Source organism: Pseudozyma flocculosa, assembly GCF_000417875.1.
Source record: "Pseudozyma flocculosa PF-1 unplaced genomic scaffold scaffold00007, whole genome shotgun sequence".
In the NCBI taxonomy this organism is placed as follows: domain Eukaryota; kingdom Fungi; phylum Basidiomycota; class Ustilaginomycetes; order Ustilaginales; family Ustilaginaceae; genus Pseudozyma; species Pseudozyma flocculosa.
Window position 1 is genome coordinate 545,160 of NW_006920875.1, and position 26,935 is coordinate 572,094.

The 26,935-nt window shown below is 63.7% G+C and overlaps 9 protein-coding genes across 9 annotated transcripts; 5 read left to right on the forward strand and 4 right to left on the reverse strand.

Annotated features, from left to right (window-relative positions):
* Window positions 1–117: 117 nt before the first annotated feature.
* On the reverse strand, window positions 118–2,703 carry PFL1_02594 (uncharacterized protein; the record flags this gene model as incomplete). Its single annotated transcript, XM_007880110.1, has 3 exons — window positions 118–210; window positions 319–1,089; window positions 1,201–2,703. The coding sequence occupies 3 exons, from the start codon at window positions 2,701–2,703 to the stop codon at window positions 118–120; spliced, it is 2,367 nt and encodes a 788-aa protein (XP_007878301.1).
* Window positions 2,704–3,716: 1,013 nt separating this feature from the next.
* On the forward strand, window positions 3,717–5,422 carry PFL1_02595 (uncharacterized protein; the record flags this gene model as incomplete). Its single annotated transcript, XM_007880111.1, has 2 exons — window positions 3,717–4,151; window positions 4,388–5,422. The coding sequence occupies 2 exons, from the start codon at window positions 3,717–3,719 to the stop codon at window positions 5,420–5,422; spliced, it is 1,470 nt and encodes a 489-aa protein (XP_007878302.1).
* Window positions 5,423–5,588: 166 nt separating this feature from the next.
* On the reverse strand, window positions 5,589–7,040 carry PFL1_02596 (uncharacterized protein; the record flags this gene model as incomplete). Its single annotated transcript, XM_007880112.1, has 1 exon — window positions 5,589–7,040. The coding sequence occupies one exon, from the start codon at window positions 7,038–7,040 to the stop codon at window positions 5,589–5,591; it is 1,452 nt and encodes a 483-aa protein (XP_007878303.1).
* Window positions 7,041–8,040: 1,000 nt separating this feature from the next.
* Window positions 8,041–10,209, forward strand: PFL1_02597 (uncharacterized protein; the record flags this gene model as incomplete). Its single annotated transcript, XM_007880113.1, has 1 exon — window positions 8,041–10,209. The coding sequence occupies one exon, from the start codon at window positions 8,041–8,043 to the stop codon at window positions 10,207–10,209; it is 2,169 nt and encodes a 722-aa protein (XP_007878304.1).
* Window positions 10,210–10,507: 298 nt separating this feature from the next.
* PFL1_02598 (uncharacterized protein) lies at window positions 10,508–12,258 on the reverse strand (the record flags this gene model as incomplete). Its single annotated transcript, XM_007880114.1, has 2 exons — window positions 10,508–11,690; window positions 11,786–12,258. The coding sequence occupies 2 exons, from the start codon at window positions 12,256–12,258 to the stop codon at window positions 10,508–10,510; spliced, it is 1,656 nt and encodes a 551-aa protein (XP_007878305.1).
* Window positions 12,259–14,434: 2,176 nt separating this feature from the next.
* Window positions 14,435–17,263, forward strand: PFL1_02599 (uncharacterized protein; the record flags this gene model as incomplete). The annotated part of the gene is made up of 1 exon (XM_007880115.1): window positions 14,435–17,263. One exon carries the CDS (start codon window positions 14,435–14,437, stop codon window positions 17,261–17,263), a length of 2,829 nt encoding a protein of 942 aa, XP_007878306.1.
* Window positions 17,264–17,554: 291 nt separating this feature from the next.
* Window positions 17,555–19,222, reverse strand: PFL1_02600 (uncharacterized protein; the record flags this gene model as incomplete). Its single annotated transcript, XM_007880116.1, has 1 exon — window positions 17,555–19,222. One exon carries the CDS (start codon window positions 19,220–19,222, stop codon window positions 17,555–17,557), a length of 1,668 nt encoding a protein of 555 aa, XP_007878307.1.
* A 1,657-nt stretch (window positions 19,223–20,879) lies between these two features.
* PFL1_02601 (uncharacterized protein) lies at window positions 20,880–22,024 on the forward strand (the record flags this gene model as incomplete). The annotated part of the gene is made up of 3 exons (XM_007880117.1): window positions 20,880–21,093; window positions 21,715–21,786; window positions 21,900–22,024. 3 exons carry the CDS (start codon window positions 20,880–20,882, stop codon window positions 22,022–22,024), a joined length of 411 nt encoding a protein of 136 aa, XP_007878308.1.
* Window positions 22,025–22,776: 752 nt separating this feature from the next.
* Window positions 22,777–26,607, forward strand: PFL1_02602 (uncharacterized protein; the record flags this gene model as incomplete). The annotated part of the gene is made up of 2 exons (XM_007880118.1): window positions 22,777–23,106; window positions 23,230–26,607. The coding sequence occupies 2 exons, from the start codon at window positions 22,777–22,779 to the stop codon at window positions 26,605–26,607; spliced, it is 3,708 nt and encodes a 1,235-aa protein (XP_007878309.1).
* Between the last annotated feature and the right edge of the window lie 328 nt (window positions 26,608–26,935).

Below are 26,935 nucleotides of genomic sequence, written 5' to 3' on the forward strand. Positions count from 1 at the left end.
GTGGGGATCACGGGGAATAGGGAGAGGCCTGCATGTGCTTTCCAAGACCGGCAGCGCAGATGGGAAGTGCACCGACGATGAGAGCGCAGCTGTGGCTGTGGCTGAGGCTTCGAAGGCTCAGTCGGCCACGAGGCGGTCCATGTCCCTGGAAACACCCGGCGGCGGCAAAGGGCTCGAGATGCCAGAGAGGGCGTCGCCGAGTTGCAGCACCTGAGCGAAGCAGACGACGGCGGAGATGGCAGGGGTTTGCTCAACGATCAGTATTTCGCGTCGCCCCGGTAGTGCGGGAAGCCGATGAGCCGCATTCGGCCCACTCACATCATCGACAGTGGCAAGGCTCCAGACCTCGTAACCGGACTCGCCGACATCGCCACCCTGCGCCGCCTTGAGCTTGTCGCGGTGCGCCAGCTCCTTGCTCAGCAGATGCGCGCAGGCACGTCCTGGGCCCAGGCAAATGAACCTCTCCACGCCTTGGGCCAGCAACGTCTCGACGCTGCTCAGCCACTGCACTGGTCGCGCCAGCGCGCCGCTCAGGTCGGCTCGGATCTTGGCGGAATCCGACAGGACCGTGCCATCCATGGAAGAGACTAGGTTGAAGCCGTGCGGATCCCTAAGCGGCAGGTGACGGATCGCCGGCTTGAGATCCTCCGATGCATCCTCCATCAGGCTTGTGTGGTAGGCGCCTGACACTGGCAGATTGACGGCGCGCGCCCCGAGGTTCTTGGACCGGAGGCGGTCGCAGCAGTACGAGACGCCGACCCTGCTGCCCGACAGCACAATCTGCAGCTGGCTGTTGACGTTGGCCACCTCTACCACCTCGTCCGACGCTACACTTGAAACCTTGCCGGAGCGGATGTCGTGGGCAACCTGCTGGACTTCACGCAGCACAGCGTCCAGCTTGCCGGGCTTGACCACCACGCCCGACATCTGTGTCCGCTTCCAGCCCCGCCGACGTGGTGCGGCGCCAGCGTCGGTAGCGTCTCCTTGCTTGGCCGACTCGGCGCGAGCCACCTGGGCGTCAGTTCGCAAGCCCGTCGACGGGACGCCTCCCGTGTCGATGCCCCCACCTGCCGCCAGCAGCTCCGCACCCTGGAGAGGAGTGTAGGTGAGAGCGGGAGAAACGCACCTTGCAGACGTCAGTCACACCAGAACATCGTGCATCTGTCCTCATCCAGCGCGTTGCGGCTGTCATCGACTCACCTTGCCGCTCCCTGCATTGGCGAACGCCCACGTCTCATAGACGCTCTGCGGCCGCTCGCAGCCGGGCGGAAAGAGGGTTGGGTTGTTGGCCGTGTAGTGCGATGCAATGAGGCCTCGATGCCGCAAGAGGCGAACGGCGTCACTCAGACCTACGGCGCCCGATCCGACAAGAGCGGCGTAGACGCCCGAGCCGTGACCTGCCGCCCACTCGACGTGATCTTGCACAAGATCGATGGCAAACTCCTTGCGCAGCACCTGCAAAAACGCGAGCGTGCAGGTCAGGATGGCGGGTTGAGCGTTTTCGGCCCTCGTCAACTCGAGCTGGTCGCCGGAGAAGACGAGGTCACGCAGCCACCCTCGCCGGCCTCGAGCAACGGCAGTGCCACTGGCCGAAAGCCCACGCTTGGTGTCGAGGTGATCGCTCTTCTGCAGCTCCGCTTCAAACGCCGCCCGCTGCTCCGTGTCGACAGCGCGCTCGTCACTTGGCGGATGGTGGACATGCTGGCTGGGCGTGAGCATCAGCGCCTCTTCGGCCTGATGCCATACGGTACGGGCCGAGCGAAAGGCTCTGTAAAGGTCCTTGGACATGGCGACGTACTGCGAGCCTTGGCCCGGCAGGATAAGCGCCGTCCTTTTGCGCACGATGTTGCTGCTTCCAGGGTAGCCCTGCCCTGCTCCAGCAGTGGTGGTGCCCCCGAGGGGCGGCTGAACGCCCGGCGCAACGAAGGACGAGGCGTTGAACGAGGACGAGGGCGACGAAAAGTAGACGTGCTGAGGCAGCGGCTGCTCGCTCCGCGTCGAGGGAGAGTAGCTATGTGCATAGGACTTGATGTGTGCGGCCTCGGCGGAAGTGGCGGCGCAGGCTAGCGAGGTGGAGCTCGACTTGCGCTTACCGTAGTTGGGCACCGCGCCCTTGCCGGCGCTGCCCATGACGATGAGCGGTGAGGACCTTCCAGGGATCTCGGCACCGTCATCCTGCTTTCCGACAAATGCGGGCCCCCCCTGGCTCTTTGTGCCGCCGCCAAAGGCCCACGACGATTCGAGGTGAGGGCCATCGTGTTGTGCGCTGCCTGGTGCCGGGTCGGATGTTGTGGAGCCAGTGCCGTCTGCGCTGCTTCCGCCGCCGTGTTTGCCCTGCGAGGCGTTATGAGACACTGCGGCGGCATTTGCAGAGGTGTACGTGTGCGCGTGTACGGCGTGGGGCTGCTGTGGACCCATGAGCGGCTGGCGGACGGGAGAAAGGGTGCGGTACCTGGCGACATAGGCGGACGAGCGGCTGGAGCTGGCGGCGGGCGACGTGGACGTGGCCTGGCCGGCGGTGTCGAAGTCGATGCCCGATGAGGTGGAGCCAAAGTTGCGAGTGAGAGCGGGGCGGGCAGCGCGCGACGACGACGGGTCGGGGAGTGGCGAGAGGCATCGGCGGCGTGTCGGGCTGACATGGAGACGGACGACGCGACCGGTCAGGTCGAAGGCGCCAACACGATGGCAAGACGAGGCCGACATGGCGGTTTTCGGGCGGGACGTGAAGGCGTCGGGACAGGCAGCGATGGATGATCGGACTGGCCTCAGACGGGGCCTACCGCAAGCTCGTTGGGCGAGACGGTGGACGAGACGGTGGACACACGGTGGACAAGGATATGGGGCTTCGCAGTGTCGCGGAGCGCCGTGATGGGCCGGGAAGAGCTACGAAGGAGTCGTCGCGGTGGCAACGACTGTGGTGGTGGTGACTTTGGTAGAGGGGCCGGTTGCAAGGCGGGCGACCGTGGATGGCATTCCGAGAAGAGGGCGCAGGGAGTTGGTGTCAGCTGTCCGAATGTGACCGGCGTCGACGATGGTGCAAAGTTGGGAGAGGAGTAGAGGCAGGGAAGGTTCAGTAGGGGATTGGGTAGTCGTGGGGGGAAGAGGAGGATACGAGCGCGGCGTGGGCCGGTTCTCGACGAGGAGCCAACCAGGACGGAAGGACGTCAAAGCCGATCTCGGGCAGGCAGCCAAAACAAGGCGCGGGGGGGGGCAGGGGCCTGGCCTGGCCTGGCCCGTTACGGAGCGCGGGGCAGAGCGGGGGAGGGGAGCCAAGAGGCCCGACGGCTTCCGGTCTCATGCTCCACCCGGGCACCCGGCCTTGGCCTGAGGCCCCTGGTCTGCTGGCCGCCAGGGAGGGTGCGCCGAGCGGGCGGCGCGGGGGGCGGCACCAAAGAAGGCCTGCCTGGCTCAAGAGTCGAGACCAAAGAAAGCCGCACCGCCTGGACCAGCGCGGCTCGGAAGCCGGCCGAGAGGCATGACCACGGGGCAGCCGACAATCAACAAGGAAGAATGTGTGGAGGTAGTTAGCCGGGCCCCGCGCCTGGGCGGCATGCATGATGGCAGCCAAAGAGGAAAAACTGGCTGAGCTAGCCTCGTCGCCGCCTGCCACCTTCTCATCTAGCCTCGACCGCCCGGCTCTGGCCAACCCCCCCCTCGACACTACTACTGCCGTTCCAGCTTGTCTGCATGGTCCTCGAAGCCGGTGCGAGGCGCTCATGACTACCGGCGATAGGGACGGCGTTCATCAGCTTGCCGCCAGCGTCGACACCCTTTCCCTGGACCGCCTTGGCTCTGGCTCGAGCTCAGCCTCGACTATCCCTTCTGTCGCCGGCCATGCTCCGACGAGTCCTGCCGGGTGTTTGACCCCGCCCGAGCTGCCTCGACTGCCGCCAGAGCTCCTCGAGTACACCGTCTCGCTGCTCGCGTCCGGAGCCGCCGCCTCGGGCGATCCCGACGTGCAACGCGCCCTGGTCCGCCTCAGCGGCGTCAGCCGGCTGATGCGCCATTGGGCCTTGCGCGCCCTCTACACGGTCCTCGTCCTCCCGCGCCACGTTCGCGACTTTCGCAAGTGGTATGCTCGCATGCGCTCCGCCCTGCCACCCTTTCCCTTTGCCGGATACACCCGCGCCCTCTTCTGCGCCCTCGACGACGTGAGTGTCCGTTGAGCCTCATCCTCATCCTGATCCTCATCCTCATCCTCATCCTCATCCTCATCCTCATCCTCATCCTCATCCTCATCCTCATCCTCATCCTCATCCTCATCCTCATCCTCATCCTCATCCTCATCCTCATCGCTGCCCCGAATCCTCGGCCGTGGCCGCCCTCTCGGCTCGACGGTGTCGCGCCGCCGCTAACACGGCCTTTTCTCCGCTGCGCCTCGCCACAGATATCGCGCCTGACTACGTTTTCGGCGGGATGGGACAATGAGATGCTCCGCATGCTGCATTACGCTGGGCCCGACCTCACCCACCTCTCTTTGTGGCGTTCAGAATCCACGGCGCTGCTTCGCGATCCAGGCCAAGTCAGGGCCGCTCACAGGCTGGGAAAACAGCAGCCGGCGTGGTCATGGGGATCGGGCGGCAGCATCGAGTACCAAGACGTCGACTCCCCTCCTGCCTCCTCGCATGCGCCCAACGACGGCGCCGCTGTCTCGGCTTCTCCGGTCGAGGGCGGTGCGCTCTACACGGCCTCTGAGCTCCAAGAGATGCCCAACTGGCTCCGATCCGAGATCGCCTCGTCCGGGTCCAAGGACGTAACCAGACGCCACAAGGCCCACCTTGTCCCCACGCTGCCGCCCACCACGAGGCTGAACGGTTGCAGGCCCACAAAGATCAGCATCATGCTGTCGATGCCCCTCTACGAGCACGAGGACCCAGCCCTGTTTGCCATGATGTCGATCTGGAGCCGCGTCGAGGAGCTCGACGTCTTCATCCCCACGCCCAACCAGGCGCAAAAGTGCCTGATGCTCATCGCCTCACTGCATCGCAGTCCGATCCGGTGGTTGAGACTGACCACCACGCATGCCAGCCTCGTGCTGGTCAGGGCGCCGTTTCCGAGGTCACAGCGGAGAGGGGAAGCAGCCAAGACCAAGACCGCCCCACCCTCTGCGACAACGGCAGTCGACGCAACCATCAACGTGGTCAAGGCTCTCGCCGACTTACTTTCGCTCGACCACCTTCGGGCTTCGTTGATCAACGAGTTGACCGGCCATCATGTCGAGCAGAGGTCCGTGCTAGAGCAGATACTTCTGCAACGCGTGCAGCTCCAGACCGGCCTGGCGCCCGAGCAACTCAATCGACAGCTTCGAATCGTCCTGACCCAGGACAGTCAGCAGAATTGGGGAAAGCTCAAGGATCGGCTGTGGGATTTCCACCAGCGCGTCCAAGGCATCAGCGATGGTGCATGGGAGCTCCTCTCGTGACATGGCGACGAGGGCCTGCTACCGCCGTCGTCTTCTAGCCAGCGCCATGCTATCGTACTTATTTTTGAGCAATCTAGATGCGTGGATGTCGGCAACATGTCGCAACGTAGGTACCGCCACCGGGAAACCTCGGTCCGTGGCACGTGCCGGTCACCAGCCGCCACCACTACAGCATCACAGCGATCCGCGTCCCCTTGCCGTCCCTCCAATCCCTCCAGACGGTGGCGCCGCTGCCAATGACGAGAAGAACAAGGACGATGGAGACTGTCCAGATGGTCCACAGCGCCATGCACTGGAACCTAGCTCGCGAGCGCGCCCTCCGCCGCTCCCTCCGCCTCGTCGCCAGGTCGGCGTTGTACGCCGGCAAGAGCACAGGTCCCGCCAGGCGGCGGTAGCCGTACGGGTCGGATGGATCTGGCTCGCTGAGCGATGTCGAGGTCGATGAGGTCGTCAGCGTGCTCAGGCATGACGTGCGCTGTTGCCGCTGCTGCTGCTGTTGCCGCTGCTGCTGCTGCTGCTGCTGCTGCTGACGGGGGAAGGTGCCGTACTTGCTAAGACCCGCGTTTTCGTCGCCATCGTCCGTGCCTCCCCCCGCACTCGGGCCCGCCTTTGCTTCTGGACAAGCCTTGGACGGTGCGTCCAGTGCAGCTCCTCCATGTCCCGGCAACGGGGCTAGCAGCGATTCGGCGAGCGAGGTCCTCCGTGAGCCTGGGGCGACGCCCTCGCCTCTCTCGAGCCGTTCGACGATCTGACGCGTGAGCTCGTCATCCTGCCGCTCCTCGTTCATCAGCCGCCTCTCGTAGGGCCCGGCAAAGACGCTGGTCGCCCGATCGATCCAGCCTCCGACTGTGCGAAGTGGCCCCGTGATCCAGCCAAGTGGGGAGTGCCCAGCACCGAGACGATCGCCCGGTCCTGCCGGTGTCGTCGGGTGTGGGAATGGGAAGGAGAAAAAGATTTTGCTGTTGCGCCGGAGGCCTTCATGATCCGGCGTCAACGGGAGCCGGAGCCCATCGCGAGGGCCAGTGCCACGGCTAGCCTCATCGACGGGGAGTCCTATGACCGAGGTTTTTGGTCGATGGGCGCGTGAGCTGGAAGGCTCGCCAAGCGCCGTCACCGAGGCGCGCGGCGGGCCAACGGAGGGTGCCAGCTCGTTTAGCGGACGATCCATCGCGGCTCGCGACGGTGCGCGAGACGGTGGGCGAGACGAAGCCTCCGAGGGCGAGGGGCTGTCAATGTCGGTGACGAGGCGCGCACTCAAGCGCCTCTGTCCGCGCTTGGCCGCCTCTGAAGGGTGTGGGCGACCTGCCGTGCTGCCATCTGGCAACTTGGGTCTGGTTGGGGCGGGCGAAGGTTCGCGGCTGGGTCCGGCCTTTTCCGAGGCTGCCGACCTTGGGCCAGACGCAGGTGTGCTCTGGGGCTGTACTGAAGCGGGGCGTTGTTTCGACCCCAAGTCTGGGGGGAAACGGGCAACTGAAGCGGGTCGGAGGCTGTAACGGTAGGTCTCATTCTGGCGGTCGAGGATGAGGGAGCGTCGTTGCTGCTGCTGCTGTGAGTGCAGCCGTACCGGCGGCTGACGAGGTGCGTCTCCCTGCCCGTGCGTTGGAGGGTGATCTGTCATGCTGAGCGTCGCATCGAGATCCGGTAAGGGAAGCTGAGCAGATGGTGCGGTGGAGTTCCGGAGCGAGAAGCAGCGTGGTATGCTGCGCTCTAGCCGTCGGCTACTGTATGGTGAGGACGAAGAGGCGGAACGTCGTTGGCGGATATCGAGCGTGACGCTGAATGCGTCGTAGCAGCCCAAGCCCGGTGGAGCTTTGGCGATGGGCGAGGTAGAGGCGGCCAGTGGCTGCCGGCTCGGGGTCGAACAGTCTAGGCGTGAGATGTGCGCGTGGAAGCAGAGTGATGTGTAAGAGAGGAATGGCGGATTGTGCCTCGACGATTGCTGGGTGCTTGTCGAGATGGGAGGGAGCGGTCGAGGAGCGAGCAAAGTGTGGATCTTGATCGCCGCCGCCGCCGCCGCCGCCGATATTTGCCGTCCCTCGCTGGTGGGCTACCCTAGCCTGTTGGACTGGCAACACGAGGGTCCAGTTCGAGCGAGGTTGTCAGGTGTGACGTTGGGGTGCAGATGTCTGCTGGCAGGGCACCCCTCGGCATGCCTCGAGAAACAAAGAAGACAGAAAGCCGCCAAAAAATGCAAGGGAAATCAAGAACCAGTTCAAGAATCTCTTCTGGGGGGGCTGGAAAAGCAAGCGACAAAGAGGCCGCGTCCGCACGTCGACCCTGCCATTCCACCACCACCACCTCCTCCATCGAGGTCCGCAAAGCGAGCCGCAGTCGACCTCGCCACCGCCCTGCTGCCACCCTACTCTCTTGTCACGGAATAGCATACGCCCACGCTCGGTGTCCCACCCGGTGACGCTCGCATGGTACAGCTCTAGCTCATCCGCTGTGCGCTGCTCGCTCCATCGTCAGCTCGCACCGCACACCTGGGTCCCTCTGCCTTCACACAGTTCGGGGGGGATCGGGTCCCGCCTCCGTTCCTGTGTCGTCGGCCTGCATAGCTGGAATCGAAGGCTGGTTTCCGGTCCTGCCGCGTCCGTCGCCACAGACGGCCCTGGAGCATGACCTCCCCCACCACCGCCTTCGTACTCGTCGACCCGCCTTTTCGCCAATCCTACCGCCTCCTCGCGCTCCTTCCTTTCCCCGCACCCATACTCCACCAGGCCATCGGTATCCTTGTATCCCTAAGCCTCGCCGGGCTCCTCGCCGCTCTGGGCCGCAACGGCTCCCTCTCCGAATTCCGCTTCCACATCGCCGATGTCATGAGCACAATCACCGCCGGCCTCGGTCTCGGCGCCCTCTCCCTCGCACCCAGCGCCACGCCCATCAACAAACCCAGGCCCTCGTCGTCGAAACCTCTGCGCAGAGCACCACCCACGCGCAGTCCTGTTGGCACTCATGCTGCGGCCCGCCTCGGAGCGCTCAAGCCGGCCTCCACTTCCCCCAAGCGCAGCACACAGACCGCAGACGCAGAAGCACACCACGCCGGCCTGAGAAACACGGGCAACACCTGCTTCTTCAACTCCACCGTGCAGTCGCTCGCCTCGGTGCCTGCGCTGAGAAGTCATCTCGACGATGTCATCCACGCCGCGGAGCGCTGGGACGTACCCACCCCCGTCACAGACGCCCTCGTCGAGCTCATAGACGCACTCAACGCCGCCCAGAGTCGTGCCTCGTCCATCAACCCGACGGCCCTAGTCAATGCGCTACGCACCATGAACAGCTCGCCGCTGCGCTCCCTCGTCTCGGCGCACCAGCAGCAGGACGCGCACGAACTTTTCGTCCTACTCAGCAGCGCCGTCGACGACGAAATGCTGGCCATCTCACGCGAGGCCAAAGACCAGCAGGCCCAACAGGAGGCCGGTCTCCGCGCCCTCATCGGCGCCAGTCTGCCTTGGAACGGCAAGGGTGTCTATTCGGATCCTAGTCTGTCCCACAGCCGCAGCCATGCAGAGTCTCTTGCGGGGCAACAGCATCTTCCCGCATCATTCCTGCCGGCTTCTCCGCTACGTTGCAGGCCCGAAGCGGCAGAGTCAATACCCCAGGTATCGCCCTTCAACGCTCTCCTCGCGCAACGAACCATCTGCCTCGATTGCGGCTACATGGAGGCCATCCGACACTTTTCCTCCGAGGAGATCAGCCTCAGCCTGCCACCGCGTCACCAGGCCACGCGCACATCGCAAATGACGGGGACCAACGCCTGCAGCTTGGAAGAGTGCCTCGCCATGTGGTGCGAGCTGGAGCCGGTCGAATGGATCTGCTGGCACTGCAGCCTCGTACGGACCCGGGACAGGGCCAAGGTCGAGGTGCTTCGCCTCGAAGCCTCGGTCTCCTCTGCCTCGGCGGTATCTGCCAGGGCATCCCAGGCCAATGGCCATGGCGTCAACGGCGAGGCGGGTTCGTCTGCTCTGCCTCTCGAAGGCGCGAAGCCGTCGGCGGCCAAGAAAAAGCGCCTGCGCGAGGCAAAGTCGCGCGAGTCCCGGCTGGCCAAGGTGTTGTCGTCCGGACTGTCCGAGGACGAGCTGGCCGCGCTCGACGACGACCCGTCGTCGCCGTTCTTCGACATCCTGCACGGCATCAAGCTCGACAAGCACCCATCGCGGATGAGTACCAAGCAGCACATGCTCTCTCGCCCTCCGCGCGTGCTCGTGTTTCACCTCAACCGATCCACTTTCAACGCCACCTCGGGATGGGGAGGAGCGAGCAAAAACGACCGCACCGTCCTTTTCCCGCTCCTGCTGGACGTCTCCCCCTTCTGCGTGGGCGGCTCCCTTGGGACGGACGGCAGACAGGGTATGGACCTCGAGGCGGGCAGCAAAACGTCGATGGGCAAGAGGTACTACCGCCTCTGCAGCATCACAGTCCACTACGGCGGCCACTCGTTTGGGCACTACGTGTCGTTCCGGCGCCTGCCCCCCTTTTCCTCCGACCTCGGCCAAGAGGAACGATGGGTGCGGATATCAGACGAGACCGTACGCCCGTGCAGCGTCGAAGACGTCTTGGCACAAAATCCGTACATGCTTTTCTACGAGCTCATCGACCCTTCGCGGCTGCCCACTGCGGCAGAGACGACAAACGAAAGCGACGGGCGGGTCGAGCAGGTCGAGAAGGACGAGATGCTCCGGAAACGAGAGGGCAAGGCCGTCGGGTACAGGGCGGGCGTCAGACCGCGCATCGTCCATCGATGGAGCTCAAAGCCAGAGTCCAGAGAGGCTTCCGTGCATCTCTGAGGGTGGTGGGTGGAGCAAGATTGATCGAGGCTGGACGAGCCCGCTTCCTCGTCTCTCTTTTGACGATTGCTCCAACGTGTCCCCCGCACCAGACTCTAGCTGCTCATGCATTACCACGGGCTTTGATCCCGAATAGTCCTCCAAAACGTACAACGGAGCGGGAACTCGAGGCTAGCCCAATGGAGATGAGGGAGGGATATGGCCATTCTCAATTGCACCGCTGCCACATCCAGTACTCGTGACAGAGGGCAGGCGGACCAGGCGGACCAGGCGGACCAGGCGGAAGGCTCGAGAGACATCAGCCAAAGGCTGCCTTCTGTGATGACCTGGAATGCCGCTTGTACGCCTCGTATGGCTGCTCGCCGGCGTTTGCCTGCGACGACGGCGAACCGCTCGCTGTCCACGGCGGTGGCGCTGGAACATCCCGCTTCGGTGGTCTCGAGTCCGCGTTGCCGCTACCGCCATTGCCGGCCGCTGCACCGGCCGCTGTGGCTGCCGCCGCCGCCTCCCTCTCCTTGCTGGCCTTGGTCTCGACCTTGACGAATTCGTCGGCCGCCGACGCCGGGTCACTGTTGTTGTTGGCAGCGTCTTCGTCCTTCTTGACGCTGGCGTAGACTTCGCCTACGATGCCGAGCGCCGTGGCGCGCAGCCGCTGTGTCTCCTTGCCAACGTTGGCATCGTAGAGAACGCGCTCCGCCACGTCACGTATGACGCTCTCGACTTCGAGTTTGGCGCCCTTGAAGAGGGCGCGCATGCCCTTTTCGGCGGCGGCTTCCTCGAGCTGCCGCTTACGCTCCTCGGTGATGCCCTGCTCCTCGGCTTTGGCCAGCTCCTCGAAGACCGACTTGAGCTCGAGCGCGGCACGCACCGTCGAGACTGTCTCGCGCACCACGTGGATCGAGTTGGCGGCGGAGTGAAACATGCCGCCGATGCCCCACAGCATGCCGGTGCTGGCGAGGTAGTGCTTGGACTTGGCCGAGTAGACGAAGCCGACGGCGTGGAGCAGCTCGACGCCGTAACTCTCCTTTTTCAGCTCCTCGGCCTCGATGCGCGTAATCTCGCGGAAGCTGGCGGCCACCTCGCGCTCGAGCTTCTCGTCGCCGGCGTTGCGAACGCTTTCGGTGAAGATGCTCAGCTTGCGGATCAGCTTGTCGGCCAGCTGCGACACGCGCTCCTCGCGCTGCTTTGCCCGTTCCTCGGCCTGCTTCTTTTCCCTTTCCTCCTTGGCCGCCTTCTGCTCGGGCGTCAGCTGCACCTTGTCCTTGCCGTCGGCGGACTCGCTGCTGCCGCCCTCGCCGTTGGCCTGTTTCTCGAGCTCTTCCGAATCCTGCTGGAGTGCCTCCTTCATGTCCTTGCCGATGCTGATGGTGCCGATGATGTCGGCGAAGCGCTCGCCGCCAAAGAGGCTACCAAAGACTTCTTCTGGGTCGACGAAGCCGTCCTCGGGTGTGAGGCCGGGGGTCGATGCGCCAAACTCGTTGCTGCGGCGGACAGGGTCGAGGAGGGGGAGCAGGGTGGTCAGCGAGAAATCTGCCGATGCCATCCGACGCAGGGCTGGCGCGGGAGGCAGACTCACTACTTGTGTCGCAGCTCGGGGTCCGAGAGGACGTGGTAGGCGGTGGCGAGGGCCTTGAACTTTTCCTCTCCCTCTGGATCGTTTGGATTCTTGTCCGGATGGAGCTTGATGGCGAGCTTGCGGTAGGCCTTTTTAATCTCGTCGAGGGTTGCGGTGGCGGGTACGCCGAGGGTGTCGTAGTAGGCCATGTCGAGCGGGTTGTCGTCGGTGCCTATTCTGCGTTTGCGCACCTGTCCGCCCTCTTTGCCGCCGCTCTTTCTGGCTTCGCGGACCAGCTTGGGCGCCCCTGGCGGCTCGAAGTTCTTGTTGCACTTGCAGCATGTCACCTTGAACGACGTCTCGGACGGGGGAAGAGCGGCTAGTTCGGACGGCGAAGGTGGAAGGTACTCGATCGAGGAGCGGCAGTCGGTGTAGGGACAGGGCACCGCCACGTAGGGCTGCTTGGGCCGCGACTGGACAGTGATACCCGACATGGTGTGACGTGGGCGACCGAAGGGACGACCGAAGGTTGCACTTCTTCAGACCTGCGAATGCGTTGATGTGCAACGGCTATCCAGTTCCCAGGGTGGTTGGGCTGGCCGAGGAGTATCCCCGCGACGGCGGCGGTTGGGTTTGTCCCTCTGGGGTTCGTCGGCAAACTTGCGAAGCGACGGTGGGGGCGGATCGATGCTTAGGACAGGATCCGATTGCTGCCCCTGTTCCGGCCCGCGAGTCGATGTGCGCTCTGGGATCGAACCGACTTTGAGCAGTGAGGCTGGCTAAGAGGGTGGACAAGTGGTGTCCCTGGTGGAAAAGGGATCGAGATGGCGGTGAGATGTTGCGCTGCCCGCGCACCTCTGTCGTGTGCTGCTTGGCTGGGCTTGGCCCCTGTCGTCTGTGGCTTGGCTGGCCCTCTTTTTCACCTGCTCCACCTGGCTTTGTGCTTTCAGCAGCGCCGCTCTTTTCCCCGCGTACCTAGGTTAGCGGTATCGCGTGAGTCCTGTGCAATCTTAACAGCTGTCCAGGAGCTTGTCGTTAAGTGCTGCTGCTGCTGCTGCTGCCATCGTCGTCGTCGATGTCAAAGCGGTCGAACACCCTTCAAGGTCGCCTCGGCCCCTCGAGGCGCCCGGGCTGGTCTGCGCCAAGCCGCCATGGCCAAGCAGGCAGAGAGAGGGCAGAGCCTCGACGGCCTGGACCCTGAATGGGATGCGGCCGTCGGCGACAGATTGGGGCCGGATCCGACAGCCAGCACAGCCCTGGCGGCTCTAGCTTGTCGTGCGGCAAAGACGTGGTCCGATGCCCGATCCTTTACCTCGTGGCACGGCCAGGCCTCGGCGCAAGCGGCGTACAGGCTACCTAGCTAGGCCCCCCCTATCCTGAGCCCCGCCTGCCCCAAAAAACCGGGCGGCATTCGTCGTCGTCGTCGCCGTCGCTGCCGCCGTCGTCCCGGTCTGGTCGCTCTACATCTGTGTCTGTTGGACGCACGTACTCTGCCATCGTCACGCAACGGTTGCATCGCGTCGTCGGCTTGACCTGATGGGAGCCCCTTTTTCTCTCTCTCCTTTCTCAACCGATGTCATCGAGATCCGCTTTAGCCGGCGTCTGCTCGGGCACTCTACGCAGGGTGAATATGACGACGGGGGCAACTTGGCTCGATCCAGTAGTTACCTCTGACGTCGGTGCGTCGCGCGTCGTTTGGGGGTGGCTGCCCAGGCAGGCCTGGGCCAGGCACTGCCCGTGAAACGGCCGTCTGTGCCCCCCCCTCCCGCCTGCGGCCAAGTCGGCGCCGCGCCACTTCTCTGCAGGCAGGCGGGCGAAAAACAGAGCTCGCCAGGCTTGGCCGACACTTACGCCGCCTTGGCTGTTTTTCTCCGAAATGAGGTGGAAGATTGTCTCTGCCAAAGTGCCTACCGCCGGCCACGCCACCAAACACAACGACGATCCATGGCCGCTCACACATCCACGCACAGACACCCAACCTAGTTGACCCCAGCTTGACGAGGGGGGCCACGTTGGCCTGCCACCGGCCCCTTTTCCCTCTTGACCAGACCACCCTTTCTCGCTCTGATTCGCCTGCTCTCCATCGCCACCTCCACCACCTTTGCCGCCTCTGCCATCATCGCCTCCTCCTACACCTGCCGCTTGCCTTTGCACTGCCACTGCCGCCAGTCCTCGAAACGCCGCCGCCGTCTCTGTTTAAACCACTTCGAACCCCCGTCTCGTCTCTGCTTGCAAGACCGCCACCACCAAAGCCCCGCCCTGCCACGTCGGTACCGCTTAGACTCCCGTACCCGGGCCGCCACCATCTTCGTCACCCGGGCCTATCGCTGCCTCCCAAGGCTTCATCCCATCAGAGCACAACCGCTAGGCGCCGACAACCACGATTCCGCTTTGGCCGGCATCTGTGGCTTGCTTTCAGCCCCGACAGACGTCAAAGACACTACTGCCCGCGCCTCGTCTTCGACCGGTCCTGTCGTTCCTTTCATCGCAGCAACACAGCAGTACAGCCTCTCAAAGCTCCGCCGCTTATGCTGCCCAGGCAACGGGCAACGTAGGTCCTTGGGGTGGCTCTCCTCTGTTGGCCTATCGCGGCCCTTGCCCTGAACGCGCACCCCAAATCCAATCCTTGCACCGAGCGACGAGCCACTCGAGGCCATACTCGAAAGAAGAATGAGGGCATCGGCACTCCTACGCATCCAGCGAGGCTTGCTACGGCACCATCGGCCTACGCAAGATCCGACAATCGCGAGCCTGCTGCGAGAGCGGCTGCAGACCTCCTTCGACGGCGTCGTCAGGGGTCTTCCTTCGACGCAGCCATCCTCGCCCTTCACATTGCGTCACTCTCGCAACGGGCTTGTCGCCCTGATTGGCTGGTTTGCCTTGGTCTCTTACCTCGAAGGCCCAGCCTCGCAGTCCCACCCTTCCGCCGTTTCCAATGCCACAACCACACTGCAACCCATCATCGCCACGAGCGGCAGCCACGTTCGCCCCTTCCCTGCCCGTTCACAGCCCGGTCTCGCCTGCACTCGACGGCTCCACACCTCCTCCTTGACAAGACAGCAGAGCGCGAGGCGGCTGCGTGATTCGGTCCTGTCCGACTCTCGTTCTCAGCCTTCTGATGGCCACGCGGGGCACACGGCAGACAAGCTGCGTCACAAGGCGAGGTACGGTTCACTTGCTCATGCTCCAGCCTCGCACGGAAGCTGGTTCGAACGCTTTGGCCTTGCTTTTCTGAGGGCCTCGTCTTCGAATACCAGCCGAGATTCAGGGCGATCCTCGAGCAGTTCGAAGGTGTCGTCCTCCGGAAACGGAGGAAAAGCCGACAAATCGACGCAAGGCACCGGGAGAATCTACGACCATATCCGTCACCCTTCGCTTTACGACCCAATCGTCGCACCGCGCCACCCCATCGTGCTCTGCCATGGCCTCTACGGCTTTGACGTCCGAGGCCCTTTCTTTGGCCTTGAGATCCACTACTGGGCCAATGTGCTCGACATCCTCCGCAAGAAGGTGGGCGCCGACGTCTTGATCCACGGCGTGCCGCCCACGGGCAGCATCAAGGAGCGCGCCGAGGCACTACACCGCTTCCTGTGCAGCGAAGAGGCAGGCGTGCGCGGCAAGAAGCTCAACTTCATCGGCCACAGCATGGGTGGCCTCGACGTCCGACATCTGATCACCAATATCCGGCCAAAGCCGGAGGAGTATACCCCCATCAGCTTGACGACGGTCAGCACGCCACATCGCGGCAGTCCGTTCATGGATTGGTGCAACGCCAACATCGGTATCGGCAACGACTACATCGAGAGAGCTCTTGAGGAGGCCAGGGCCAACCGAGCCGGTTCGACACTGCACAGCGGCAGCCACGAGCCCGTGCGTCCGCCTTATTCCCTCAAGACGCCATTGTTCTCGAGGCCCAAGAACGGCAAGCGGGTCCCAGATGGCGCGGAACGCCAGGCGACCAAGTCGTCCGCGAGGGAAAGCATCGCCTCAGGGAGCAACGGCCCGGCAGTCGCCGTGTCTGGTGCGGAAGCTGCGGGCGTCGCCGCCACTTCTGCGGTTCTCGAGGCTGTCGACCGTGCTGCAGACGCCGTCGGCATCTCGCGCCAAAAGGACGACGACGGAGCCCATCAGAGGGTCCGGGAGAGCGAGGATCGCGTCGCCACCAGTGTGAAGGAGTCGGTCAAGAGCTCGAAGAGCGGCTCATTGCTGCCTTTTGGCCTGTCCTCTTTCGCAAAGGCGCTCTCGTCTCTGTCGGGCTCGTTCAGCGCATACATGCTGTCGCTGCTCGACACGCCTGCCTATGCGATGCTGTCGACCAAGTACATGGCCGAAGTCTTCAACCCCAACACGCCAAACTCGCCAGACGTCAAGTACTACAGCGTAGCCGCACGCACGCCCAGCCTGGCCATCTGGCACCCGCTTTGGCTGCCCAAGCTCATCCTAGACGCGGCCGCCGAGAGCCGCACTGTTGGTGGCGAGTCTGACGGAAGTGCAGACGCCCTCGGCAGTCAGAACCAGGGCAACGACGGTCTCGTCAGCGTGGAGAGCGCCAAGTGGGGCGAGTTTCTCGGCATCATGGAGGGCTGCGATCACTGGGATCTTCGCGGCGGGGGTGCCCCGCGCTGGAAGGGCAAGGTCAACCCCGCCACCGGCAAGCCATATCAGAGCAAAGCCGAGATGACGGGCCAGCCAGAGGTCACGGCAACGTCGCCAGATCGGAAGCCGACGGAATCGTCTACAAGCTGGACCGACATCAACCAGCTCCTCTTCAGCAGTGACGGCGACAAGGACAAGGCGGTCGATGCTGATACGCGCGTAGAGAGCGATGCGGCATCCTCCTCGGCACCAGCGAACAAGTTTCCGCGCGGCTATGCGGCAATTTCGGGCGAGGTCGGCTGGTCAGGCGTCAGGCTTCAAGACGCTGAGCTCGAGGACCTTCCCGGCCGCACAGGAGAAGATGACGACGCCGAGGCCGGCGTGGGTTCCAGCTTCACGCCTCAGAACGACGATACGCTCGTCAACGACATCGCCGCCTGGATCTCGGACCGCCTGCCTGAGCGTAACGTCGAGCGTCGCGCTCAGGCGGCAGAGCGGGATCGACTCATCTCGGAGATGAGCCTCACGCTCTACCAACCCGATACGGCGGGCCTGACCGATACCAGAGGAGTCTCATCGCACGCGTCGACGGCGCCTGATTGGACGGGCAGCGACATTGCAGGGATTGCTTCATCGGCTCCGTCGGCCCTGCCGGCATCGACGGCCACCGCCGCGGGCATGGCCACGTCGGCCTTGGCCCCTCCCACGAATCGACCGCAAAAAGCGCAGACCCAAGAAAGCGCAAGGGGACCGGAGGGGTCCAGCGACAAGGCCAAGACCCGCGAAGACGCGCCCTCGAGCACGACGCCGAGCAAGGCCCAGACAAAATCGCCACCGCAGCCAGACGAGCTCGAACGGTTCTGGGTCGCCCTCTGCCGTCATCTGCATGTCGAAGGCTTCTAGCGCTGGGCTTGAGCACTGTCAAGCCGTGTCGGGATGGGATCATTGGAGAAGATTAGGGCATTGCTGTAATATACATACTCTCGAGGCAGGGACAGAGACGACGAAGCGGTCAGGTCGGCGAGCGGAACACACTTATTTGGACTTGTAGAAGCACGAGCCTGAGGTCGGGCCATCGACGATCCGAAGCGGTCAGCGTGGTGGAATGAAGGGCTGCGGTCATACCCAAACGCCAGCTCGGGTCGAGAGGCATGCGGCATCACCAAGACGCCGCGCCACTTGGCCGACCACACCTCACCGCGGCGAGCGATCCGGAGGCCCTGGATGCCGTCCGACGGCTGACTCAGCATCGATGAAGTTGACGGGTCGGAGACCGTCGGCTGCGAGGCTCCACACGCCGTTTCGACCCCAGACCATGGGATCGCTCGACGCCGAGCCGGCCAGGAGAGTCGGGAAGCGCATCGCCGCGGAGCGTGCCCTCTCTTCGGCTTCGATGACGGCCTCCTCAAGCATCTCGAGGCTCGAAAGCAGCCGAGCCGCATTGATGGCGACGTACTCGCAGTGAAAGGTGAGCTCGACGCGATCGTGGTGGTTGAGGGTTGCGTAGTGCGACGTGAGGGGAGACGAGAGGTAGGCATCCGATGACCTTGAGTGTGCCGGGTGAGGCGACGAGGATGCTGCATGCGGCTGGATCGTCAGCGTGCACGACGTCGAGTCAAACTCGAGCTGACGCTGCGGCGGCGGGGCGAGAATGGCGCTCGTCTGTGGGCGGAACCGATTGATGGGGCCGAAGGTGGACATGAGCGCCGACATGGAAGCAAACGCCTCGTCGGCGTCGTGAAGCTGCGCCGACGAAGCGACGCTGGGGTCTCCTCTTGGGCCGGCGGGGTTAGGGCCGGATGACGGGGAGGACGGCTGTGGCGTCGGAGGCGGCGCTTCGAAAAAGCTTCGGAAAACCCTGTCGAGTCCCTCTGCTACGGTGCGTTGGTATCTCACTCTCCTGCCGCTGGTTCGGCCAGTGTAGGCCGCCGCAAGGTCCGGAATGCATTTGCGCGCGCTGAGCGTAAGGATCAAGCTTTCGAAGCTGTCGAGCGGATCCAGCTGGAAAGCGTAGCATGCAGGCTTGTTCCCGAGCGAGGGATGTAGGTTGGCGGCGGCGAGCGAGGTTCGCGGCGACGCACCAGAGGGGCCCTGCCAGTCGTAGGCGTCGAGCGGCATCTCGAGGCTCTGGAGGGTGCTTGTGTCGCGTGGAGCGCTGGTTGTCACGGGCGTGGTGCTGAAGCCACGTCCTGCCGAGCGAGCTTCGGGTGCGCTTGGAGCAGGATGGACGTGAGGAGATGGCGCTGGTCTATGGCCCTCTGTGGCTGGATGCTGGACGCCTTGTCCTTCGTCGTCCGCCGCGGGGCGGCTTTGCAGGCGATGGCGAGCGTTGACCGAGCTCGTGGCAATGCCCGGGTTGAGGCGGTGGACGTCGTCGCGGTGGATGACGGGCATGAAGGGCTGGAAGGCATTGCCGCTGAACCTGCGCTGCTCATCGTACCTTTGCTCTGGGCTGAGGGCCGCTCGTCCTGCCAGCTCGCTCTGGACCGACTCGGAAAAGGAGAAGATGGCGCGGCTGGCGGCTACCTTTGGGGTCGCAGCTTGGTCTGCCGCTTCTGTGGGGTGAGCGATGGTGGTGCGGGCGTCTGGACCATCCTGAAAGCCGCTGAAATGGAGCGTGTGCTTGGCAGTTACGGTGTCGATGGGCCTCTGTGCCTCAAATTCGAGGACTATGCCCTCGGATGACGCAGCAGTGTGGGCGTAAGCGCCGACGGCGAGCAGGCGTTGGATGGAGCGGCGGAGGTGAGCGTCGACGAGGGTGTTGAAGTGGCGATTTGCGCTGTTGAGCGTCCTTGCCAAGGTTCGCGAAGGCAGAAAGGTGAGGATGTAGGCCTGCAGCTCGAGGGGCAGATCAGAGAGCATGGTGCCGGCGGAACAGAGGGCGTTGGGCGATGAGGCAGAAGATCCAAGATGCCCGTGGGCGCTGATGGCCAATTGACTTGTGCTCCGACCTTGAAACGGCTGAAGACCAGCGCTGGACGTGCTAGTTCACATCAAGCCTGATATGGTTTCTGAGGGGCGGCGTGGTTTGGGGATTGGCACGGAGGAGGGAAAGGAGCGTGGGTGGGTCCTCCTCCACGTTGTGGCAGCGGGGGAGCCTCCTGATCTGCCTCTGCCCTCTATCTGCCCTTGCGACTTTGGCTCTGCGTGGGCCAGCCAGCTGCCAGATCGGCCCGCCTTCGTCTAGGACCCTGCATCACAGCTCAAGCCGCGGCGGCGGCATAGCAGTGCGGGGTAAGTGTTGTCATGCATGCGCGCATGCTGTCGGCCACTACCGCCTTTCTCGGCTCCGCGAGGGGGTTCAGAGATCCAGCCTGACTCGTACGAGTGGCTGCGGTGGGCCTAACGCGAGGTGGCCAGGTGATCGGCTCTGACCTGCACAGAGGCCAGGGGCCCAGGCTCGGCTTCGACAGAGCATGCTGCATATGCACACGCTTTGTTACCCCTCATGATCGCGTCGACCGGGTATGGCGACAGGGCTCTAAGATTATTGATGTGGCAAGGTGGCGACGGTATGGGGAGAGCTGGCCAAATGGTGAGGCAGGTGGAGATCGCCAGCAGTTGAAGCCTAACGCCTGCAGAGCTGGTCACGCGTGCCTCGGCCGAAGTTTTCCATTTTCCAAATCCCTCGCAGCGCTTCAGTGCGCTCGGTCGGTTCCGAAAGGGAAGATTGCGATTTTTTCACCCGGCCCAAAGGACGGCCGCGGGTCGAGGCGGGCACACTGGTGCCAGCTCGGCCCAGCGCAGCGCATCACGGCGGGCGATAGAGTGGGCGCGGCGGCAGCACGAGGGGGCTCGCCTGGCCGACGGAGCCCGGCCTGCGCCAGGGGGCGATCGGTTCCTCTCCTGCCCTGTCCGCCAACCCACGATCCCCTACCACTAACATCACCCACACCCCTTCAAGGTGAGTATCGTTCGCCGAAAGGAAGCATGCTGTCGCTTTGGATACGTCGCTCTCGTCCAGGAGCAGACACGTTTGCTCGGACCGGCTCCGCGGCGTGGAAAAATCGACGATCTTCGACCGACTAGTCGACGAATCGGCAATCACCACCTGGCGACGACTTGGCCGACGACTTTCTGAGCACTTTCAGGAGAATCACGACCAGTCTCTCGAACGGCTGGTCCACCGAAACAGCCTTCATTCAACCTCTTTCGGGCCTTGCAACCCACGACCACGTCCCAGCCGGCCGTAGGAGTGCGGCACCATGGCTCCCGCCGCAGTCACCCTGTTACGTTGCCCTGGACGAGAGCGCTGTATCCAGCCGACAATCGCGAGGAGAGCTGCTTTATCCACCAACTGCCGAAAGCCAGACCCATCTGACTTTCGACCTTGAACCTGCGACTTGTTTTGCGCTTCTTCCCTGATCCTTATCCTCTCGACTTGCTCTTCGAATCTGGTCTCGACTTTCACCAACCCGTCTCGTGTGTCTCGCCTTCAACTCGGCCCATCATTCCTTTTCAACCCATCTCCACACCATTACCGCCATCGCCGCATCCTCCGCCCTCGCAGTCCTTCAAGATGTCCAAGGCTGCCGTTGGTACCAAGTTCCGCATGTCGCTTGCCCTCCCCGTTGGAGCGGTCATGAACTGCGCCGACAACTCTGGAGCCAAGAACCTCTACGTCATCGCCGTGTTCGGTACCGGTGCTCGTCTTAACCGTCTCCCGGCCGCTGCCGCCGGTGACATGGTTGTCGCCTCCGTCAAGAAGGGCAAGCCCGAGCTGCGAAAGAAGGGTAAGCATCTTGCTCGCCTAGCTGGGAATGGCGGCGCGGAAGGACCGTTCCCGCCAATCCGATCCGGCCAGCCGCGACGATCACAACGGGATCACGGCACAGCGGGTGATTCATGGTCATCCATGTTGCCAGGCTGCTGGCATCACCACGGCATCGACGCAATGGCGCGAGGACCATAGTGGATGCAGGGAAGGCCACGAAGTTGTCAGCATCCGCGACAATGCTGCAAGATCCTGGGCTGGGCCATGGACCCTGGGCCCACTGGCGGAGGCCGAACGAGACGTTGCGTGTCCTTGGAGCTGCTCCTTCGGGCCGAGCACCCGCGTGCCAGTGGCTGGCTTCTGGCAAGCTGCAACTGCGGAGCGAGGCAAGGCTTGAAGGGCGGGAAAGCCCTGGCCTCGTCAGTCTGAGACTTGACCTGGGACTGGTCCAGATGGGCTCCTGTCATGGAGATGCCAAACGATGGAGTTCGGCTGGACGGACCGGCGGGCTCTATGGCTCTGGGCTCCTTTTCGGCGCTGGTCTGGCTCGATCTGGAGGAGGGACCACGTTGCCCGATCCAAGCTACGACTCCTGTTAAGCTGACAACGCCCTCGTTCCGTCTCCGCCATCTCTTCACAGTCATGCCCGCCGTTGTCATCCGCCAGCGCAAGCCGTGGCGCAGGCGCGACGGTGTCTTCCTCTACTTCGAGGGTGAGTCTGCTGCGGGGCACGGCTGAAAACGTCGTCCTTGACCAAGCTGCTGACACTTGCTGCTGGTCATTTCTTGTCCTCCTTTCCCTCCTTGTCGTCGCCCTGCCGTGCAGACAACGCCGGTGTCATTGTCAACCCGAAGGGAGAGATGAAGGGATCGGCCATTACCGGCCCGGTCGCCAAGGAGTGCGCCGACATCTGGCCCCGTATCGCGTCCAACGCCGGTACCGTCGTCTAAGCAACGTCTCCAAGCCGCCCCCTTTCCCCCTTTCGATCCCTCTCTCTGTCCCACCTCCCCCTCCCTCCCTATGCATTCCTCGCACCTGCGCACCGCACATACGCACACACTACCGACCAACCAACCAAAATGACGAGACACTGTGACACCTGTAAACTACCCCGAAAGCGCTGCAGGCTGAAGGTGGGCTCTGAGTGCGGCGAGGCCGTGACCCCGTGACCGACGTGGGGCTGCTCCTCGCCGCGACACTTTGCGACGCTTTCACGCAATGTCGACTGTACTCTTGAAACGCACACACTGGCAACCATTCCCCGAGGCGACGGCAGTCTGAGTGTGAAGAGAGGAGAAGGGTTGCGTTTGCAAAGGCATCCGGCGTGGCGGAGCTGACCGGCCACGGAAGCCTTCGGGGGCGTGACATGTAAGGCAGCGTGGAGGATTGGGCGCCAGCAAAGACGCGGAACTCGGGAGCGGGCAGGCTGGGACTGCCGGCCATGCAGGCCACGGCCACGAATTTTTTTTCCCCGGCCCGTCCTTCGTGGCTGGGTTGGGCGAGGGGCTGCGCGTCCAGGCAAGCTGCTGGTGATGGAGGTCCACCTCACCTTTGCTCCCCCATTCCCTCATCCGCCCCTACGCCCATCTTGCTTGATCCCCGCAACCTTTCGGAGAAGTTCTGCGCAGCTCAAAGGATTCGCGGCGCAAGGGTCACTCTCAGAAGCGATCAACCCCGACCAACACGCATCGCTCGCTTCGTCATGGCCAGAGACTTCCGACCCAAGGACAAGAAGGCAAAGGCGCCCGCTGCTGCCGCTCCGCGACCCGCATCCACCAAGCCAGAGAGCCACCCCAGTGCGACCCAGGCAGATACCAACAGTCCTGCGGCGACATCGTCGCAGACCAAGACTGCGCTCAAGAAGCAGAAGAAGCAGCAAAAGGTCCAGTCCGGAGGTTACGACTCAGAGGAGAGCGTTGACGATGAGACGCTCCTGAGAGAGATCCAGGGCTTTGGGGGGTCGGCCGAGGACCTCGAACTCGTAAAGAAGGCCAGCAAGGGCAAGGGCAAAGGCGATGAGGACCTCGATGCTGTAAGTCTACCAAACGGCGCCGAGGCGGCAATGTGACCGTAGTCGAGGACCAGGCTCGGCTGCTCGAGGCCCACCGGGTGCTGACACGTCACGCTTCGGCGCTTAATCCTCCCCGCTCTATAGGCTGGAATCTCGTCTGAAGTTGCCTCCTTCCTCAAGCAGCTCCAGTCGGATCCGTCCGCACCCGAGCCGAAGGTCAAGGCCAAGGCTGCTGCCGCCGCCGCCACGCCCAATGGCGCCGCCAAAGCAAAGGAGACTAAGCAGAAGCAGGACAAAAAGCAGCAGAACATCGCCTCTACCGACGTTGCAGCTGGAATCGAGGCTGCCAAGAAGCGCGACGCGGCAGTCTCGAAGGAAAGGCCTCAAAACAAGAAGAAGGCCGAGCAGAGGCAGCCAGAATTGGCACCGCAGCCGTCTGGACCAAGCTTGGACGAGCCGAAGCAAAATGGTTTCAAGGGCAAGCGCATGACGTTCGACGACGACGGCGTCGCCCAGGCTGCGTCAGCTGCGAAGGCGAGCGGCAGTACTTCGCTGCGACTGGAGCCAGCGCCGCAATGGTACAAGGCCATTTTGCCGACCCTTCCATCGACCTCGGCCACGGAGACCAAAAAGAGCTCTGCCGAGCCGTTGACAAACGAGAGGATCGCCGAACTCCTCGAGCTCGGCACGCAGCTGATGAACGAGGAGAACCGCGCCTACGAGGAGATCACCGGCTCCGAGACCGCACTGTCGAGTGCTGGCGGCAGCCTTGGCACCCTCTCGGCCTCTGATGCTCGCTTCGTTCGCACCCTGCTGTCGTCCGAAGGTGGCGGCACGCTGTCGGACCGCATCTCGGCGCTGACGCTGCTGGTGCAGAGCAGTCCGGTGCACAACGTGCGGGCGATGGACTCGATGCTCAACATGGCGCGCAAGAAGAGCAGAGAGGAGGCGGGCAAGACCACGCGTGCGCTGGCTGACTGGCTCGCCGGCGGCGGCGGTCTGAGCGATCGCAAGCTTTTCTACTTCCGCGACCAGCCGCAACTCGCAGCCGCGTCCAAGTCGCTCAGCTCCCCCGACGCAGCGGCCCAGCAGGCGGCGCGGGCACATCTGCTGCTGTGGGCGTTCGAGGACTACCTCAAGAAGTACTACTTTACCTTCTTGCAGATCCTCGAGGTGCAGTCGCAGGATCCCATCGCGTTCGTGCGCAAGCAGGCGGTGACGCAGATCTTTGTGCTGCTGAGGGACAAGCCGGAGCAGGAGCAGAATCTTTTGCGCCTGCTGGTCAACAAGCTCGGAGACTCGGAACGGAGCGTGGCGTCCAAGACGAGCAACCATCTGCTCGAGCTGCTCGCCGCCCACCCGGCCATGAAGTTGATCGTCGTCCGCGAGGTGGCCAACCTGGTCCTCAAGCCGTCCGCCTCCTACACGGACAAGGATGGCAACGTCACGCACAGCCACAATGCCCATGCCCGCTACTATGGCGTCCTCACGCTCAACCAGACGGTCCTTACCGTGCGCGACGTGGAGACGGCCAACCAGTTGATCCTTCTCTACTTTGACCTCTTTGAAGGCGTATTGCGAGAGTCGGAGGCGGCCTCTGGAGGCAGGGAAGAGCAACGACCGGCCGAGGGAGAAGAAGGCGAGGAGCCCAAGAAGAAGGACAAGGGCCGATGGCGCGACGGCAAGAAGGGCCAGGGCAAAGGCAAGCCGAAGGGCAAGGGCAGGGGCAAGGGCAAGGGCAAGGCCGCCGTCACGGAGCCGAAGGCTGTGGTCGACGCCGACGCCAAGATGATGGCCGCCATCCTCGCCGGTGTTCGTCGAGCCTTTCCCTTTGCCAAGGTGGACGCCGAGGTGTTTGAGAAGCACATCGCCACCCTCTTCCGCATCACCCACTCGGGCACCTTCAACATCTGCATCCAAGCCCTGCAGCTCATCTTCCAGCTCACCATCAGCAACCCTTCGCCGGACTCGGGCGTCTCGCTCAGCACCACGGCCATCACCGACCGCTTCTACCGCGTCCTGTACGACAGCCTCTTCGACCCGCGCCTCGAGACGTCGAGCAAGCAAGCCATGTACCTCAACCTCCTCTTCCAGGCGCTCAAGGCCGACCAGGAGCTGGACCGCACGAAGGCTTTCGTCAAGAGGATCTGCCAGGTCGTCTCGCAGCATCAACCGCCTTTCATCTGCGGCTGCCTCTTCCTGCTCGGTCGCCTGTTCCAGCGCCAGCCGGGTCTCCGCACCATGCTCAACGATCCCGAAGACGACGACGAGGAGAACTTCAGGGATGTGGCGGACAGCGACGAGGAGGTCGCGGACGAGGGCGCGCGAGGAGCCAGCGGCAAGGCCGGCGGGTCAGCTGCCAAGCAGGCGGCTTCCAAGGGCTATGCGGGGCGCAAGCGCGACCCGCGCTTCGCCAACGCGGGCGTCTCCTGCCTGTGGGACGTTGTGCCGCTGCTGCACCACTTCCACCCGTCAGTGGCGCTGCACGCCTCGCAGCTTCTTCAATCGCAGACGATCACCTCGACCGCCGACCTGAGCCTCAACACGCTTTCCCACTTCCTGGACCGCTTCGTCTACCGCAACCCCAAAACCAAGGCGGCCAGCCGCGGAGTCAGCATCATGCAGCCGGCCGCCGGGACGGCCCAGACGGGTCAGGCCGTCACCCGGTCCCGCGACCACGGCATGGACGAGGAGAGCTACGTCAACGACGCCAAGTTCTGGAACAGGAGCGCCGAGGCTGTACCCGTCGACCAGCTCTTCTTCCACCAGTTCTTCAATCTCAAGTCAAAGAAGCCCGACGCCGCATCCCGCAGGGCTGGCTTCGACGACGACGACGAGGACAACGTTGCTCTGTCCGATCTCGACGAGGAGACTGCAGGACGCAAGAAGAAGACGAGCAAGAAGGAAGACGCGGGCGCCAACCTCGAGGAAGGACTGCCCTCTTCCGATGACGAGAGCGATCCGGAGGAGAGGGAGATCTGGAAGGCCATGAAGGCTTCTATGCCGGGCAAGCAGGACCTGGCGGGCCTGGATGACAGCGATGTCGGCGGCGACGCCGATGACGACGGCGAAGACGATGATGACGACGACGACGACGACGAGTTCGACTATGCCGACAGCGAAGCCGAGCGCGAGATCAAGGGACTCGTCGAGGCAGCTTCGGATGCAGGTTCCGGATCCGACTCCGACGATGGTCCGCAAGTGCTCGAGGGCATGGAGTTCTCCGACTCGGACGAAGGCGAGGGTGCCGCCGCGGCAGGCGATGTCAGCGACGGCGAAGACGTCTTCGAAGAGGACGAAGACGACCTCATTCCGTTTGCCGAGTTCGAAGGCTCGGACGACGACGACGAGGAGGATGAGGATGAGGCGGCCGGAAGGCGGTCCGCAAAAGGCGGCAAGAAGCGTGGCGCCGATGGCGAGACGTCGAGCTCGAGGCGGAAGAAGAGGAAGGCGCTGCCCATGTTCGCCAGCGCCGAGGACTACGCGCACATGCTCGACTCGGACGACGAGGGCCGGCCCTAGGTCAGGCGGCGACGACGTTTCCTGTTTGTTGTATGACCCCGCGACCCCGCGTCTTGTCTTGCCCTTTGCAACTGTTCGTGTGCTCCATCTCCTCTCGCTTGCGGACCGACGCCAGCCGAAAGCAGCCGCGTGCCTTGCTCACCGAATCACCTTCTTGACTGCTGCCACCGGTACCGTATGTAGGCGTGCCACCGGTCTGCACGGCTCGCAACAGAGTTGGTCTACCGACGCCGTCGGTAGACCATTGTCGGCCCACAATCTTAATGCCAAGATGAATTCGCCCTGCCAGACTACTGTCGACCGCCGGTGGCACGGACGCGCCGTTACA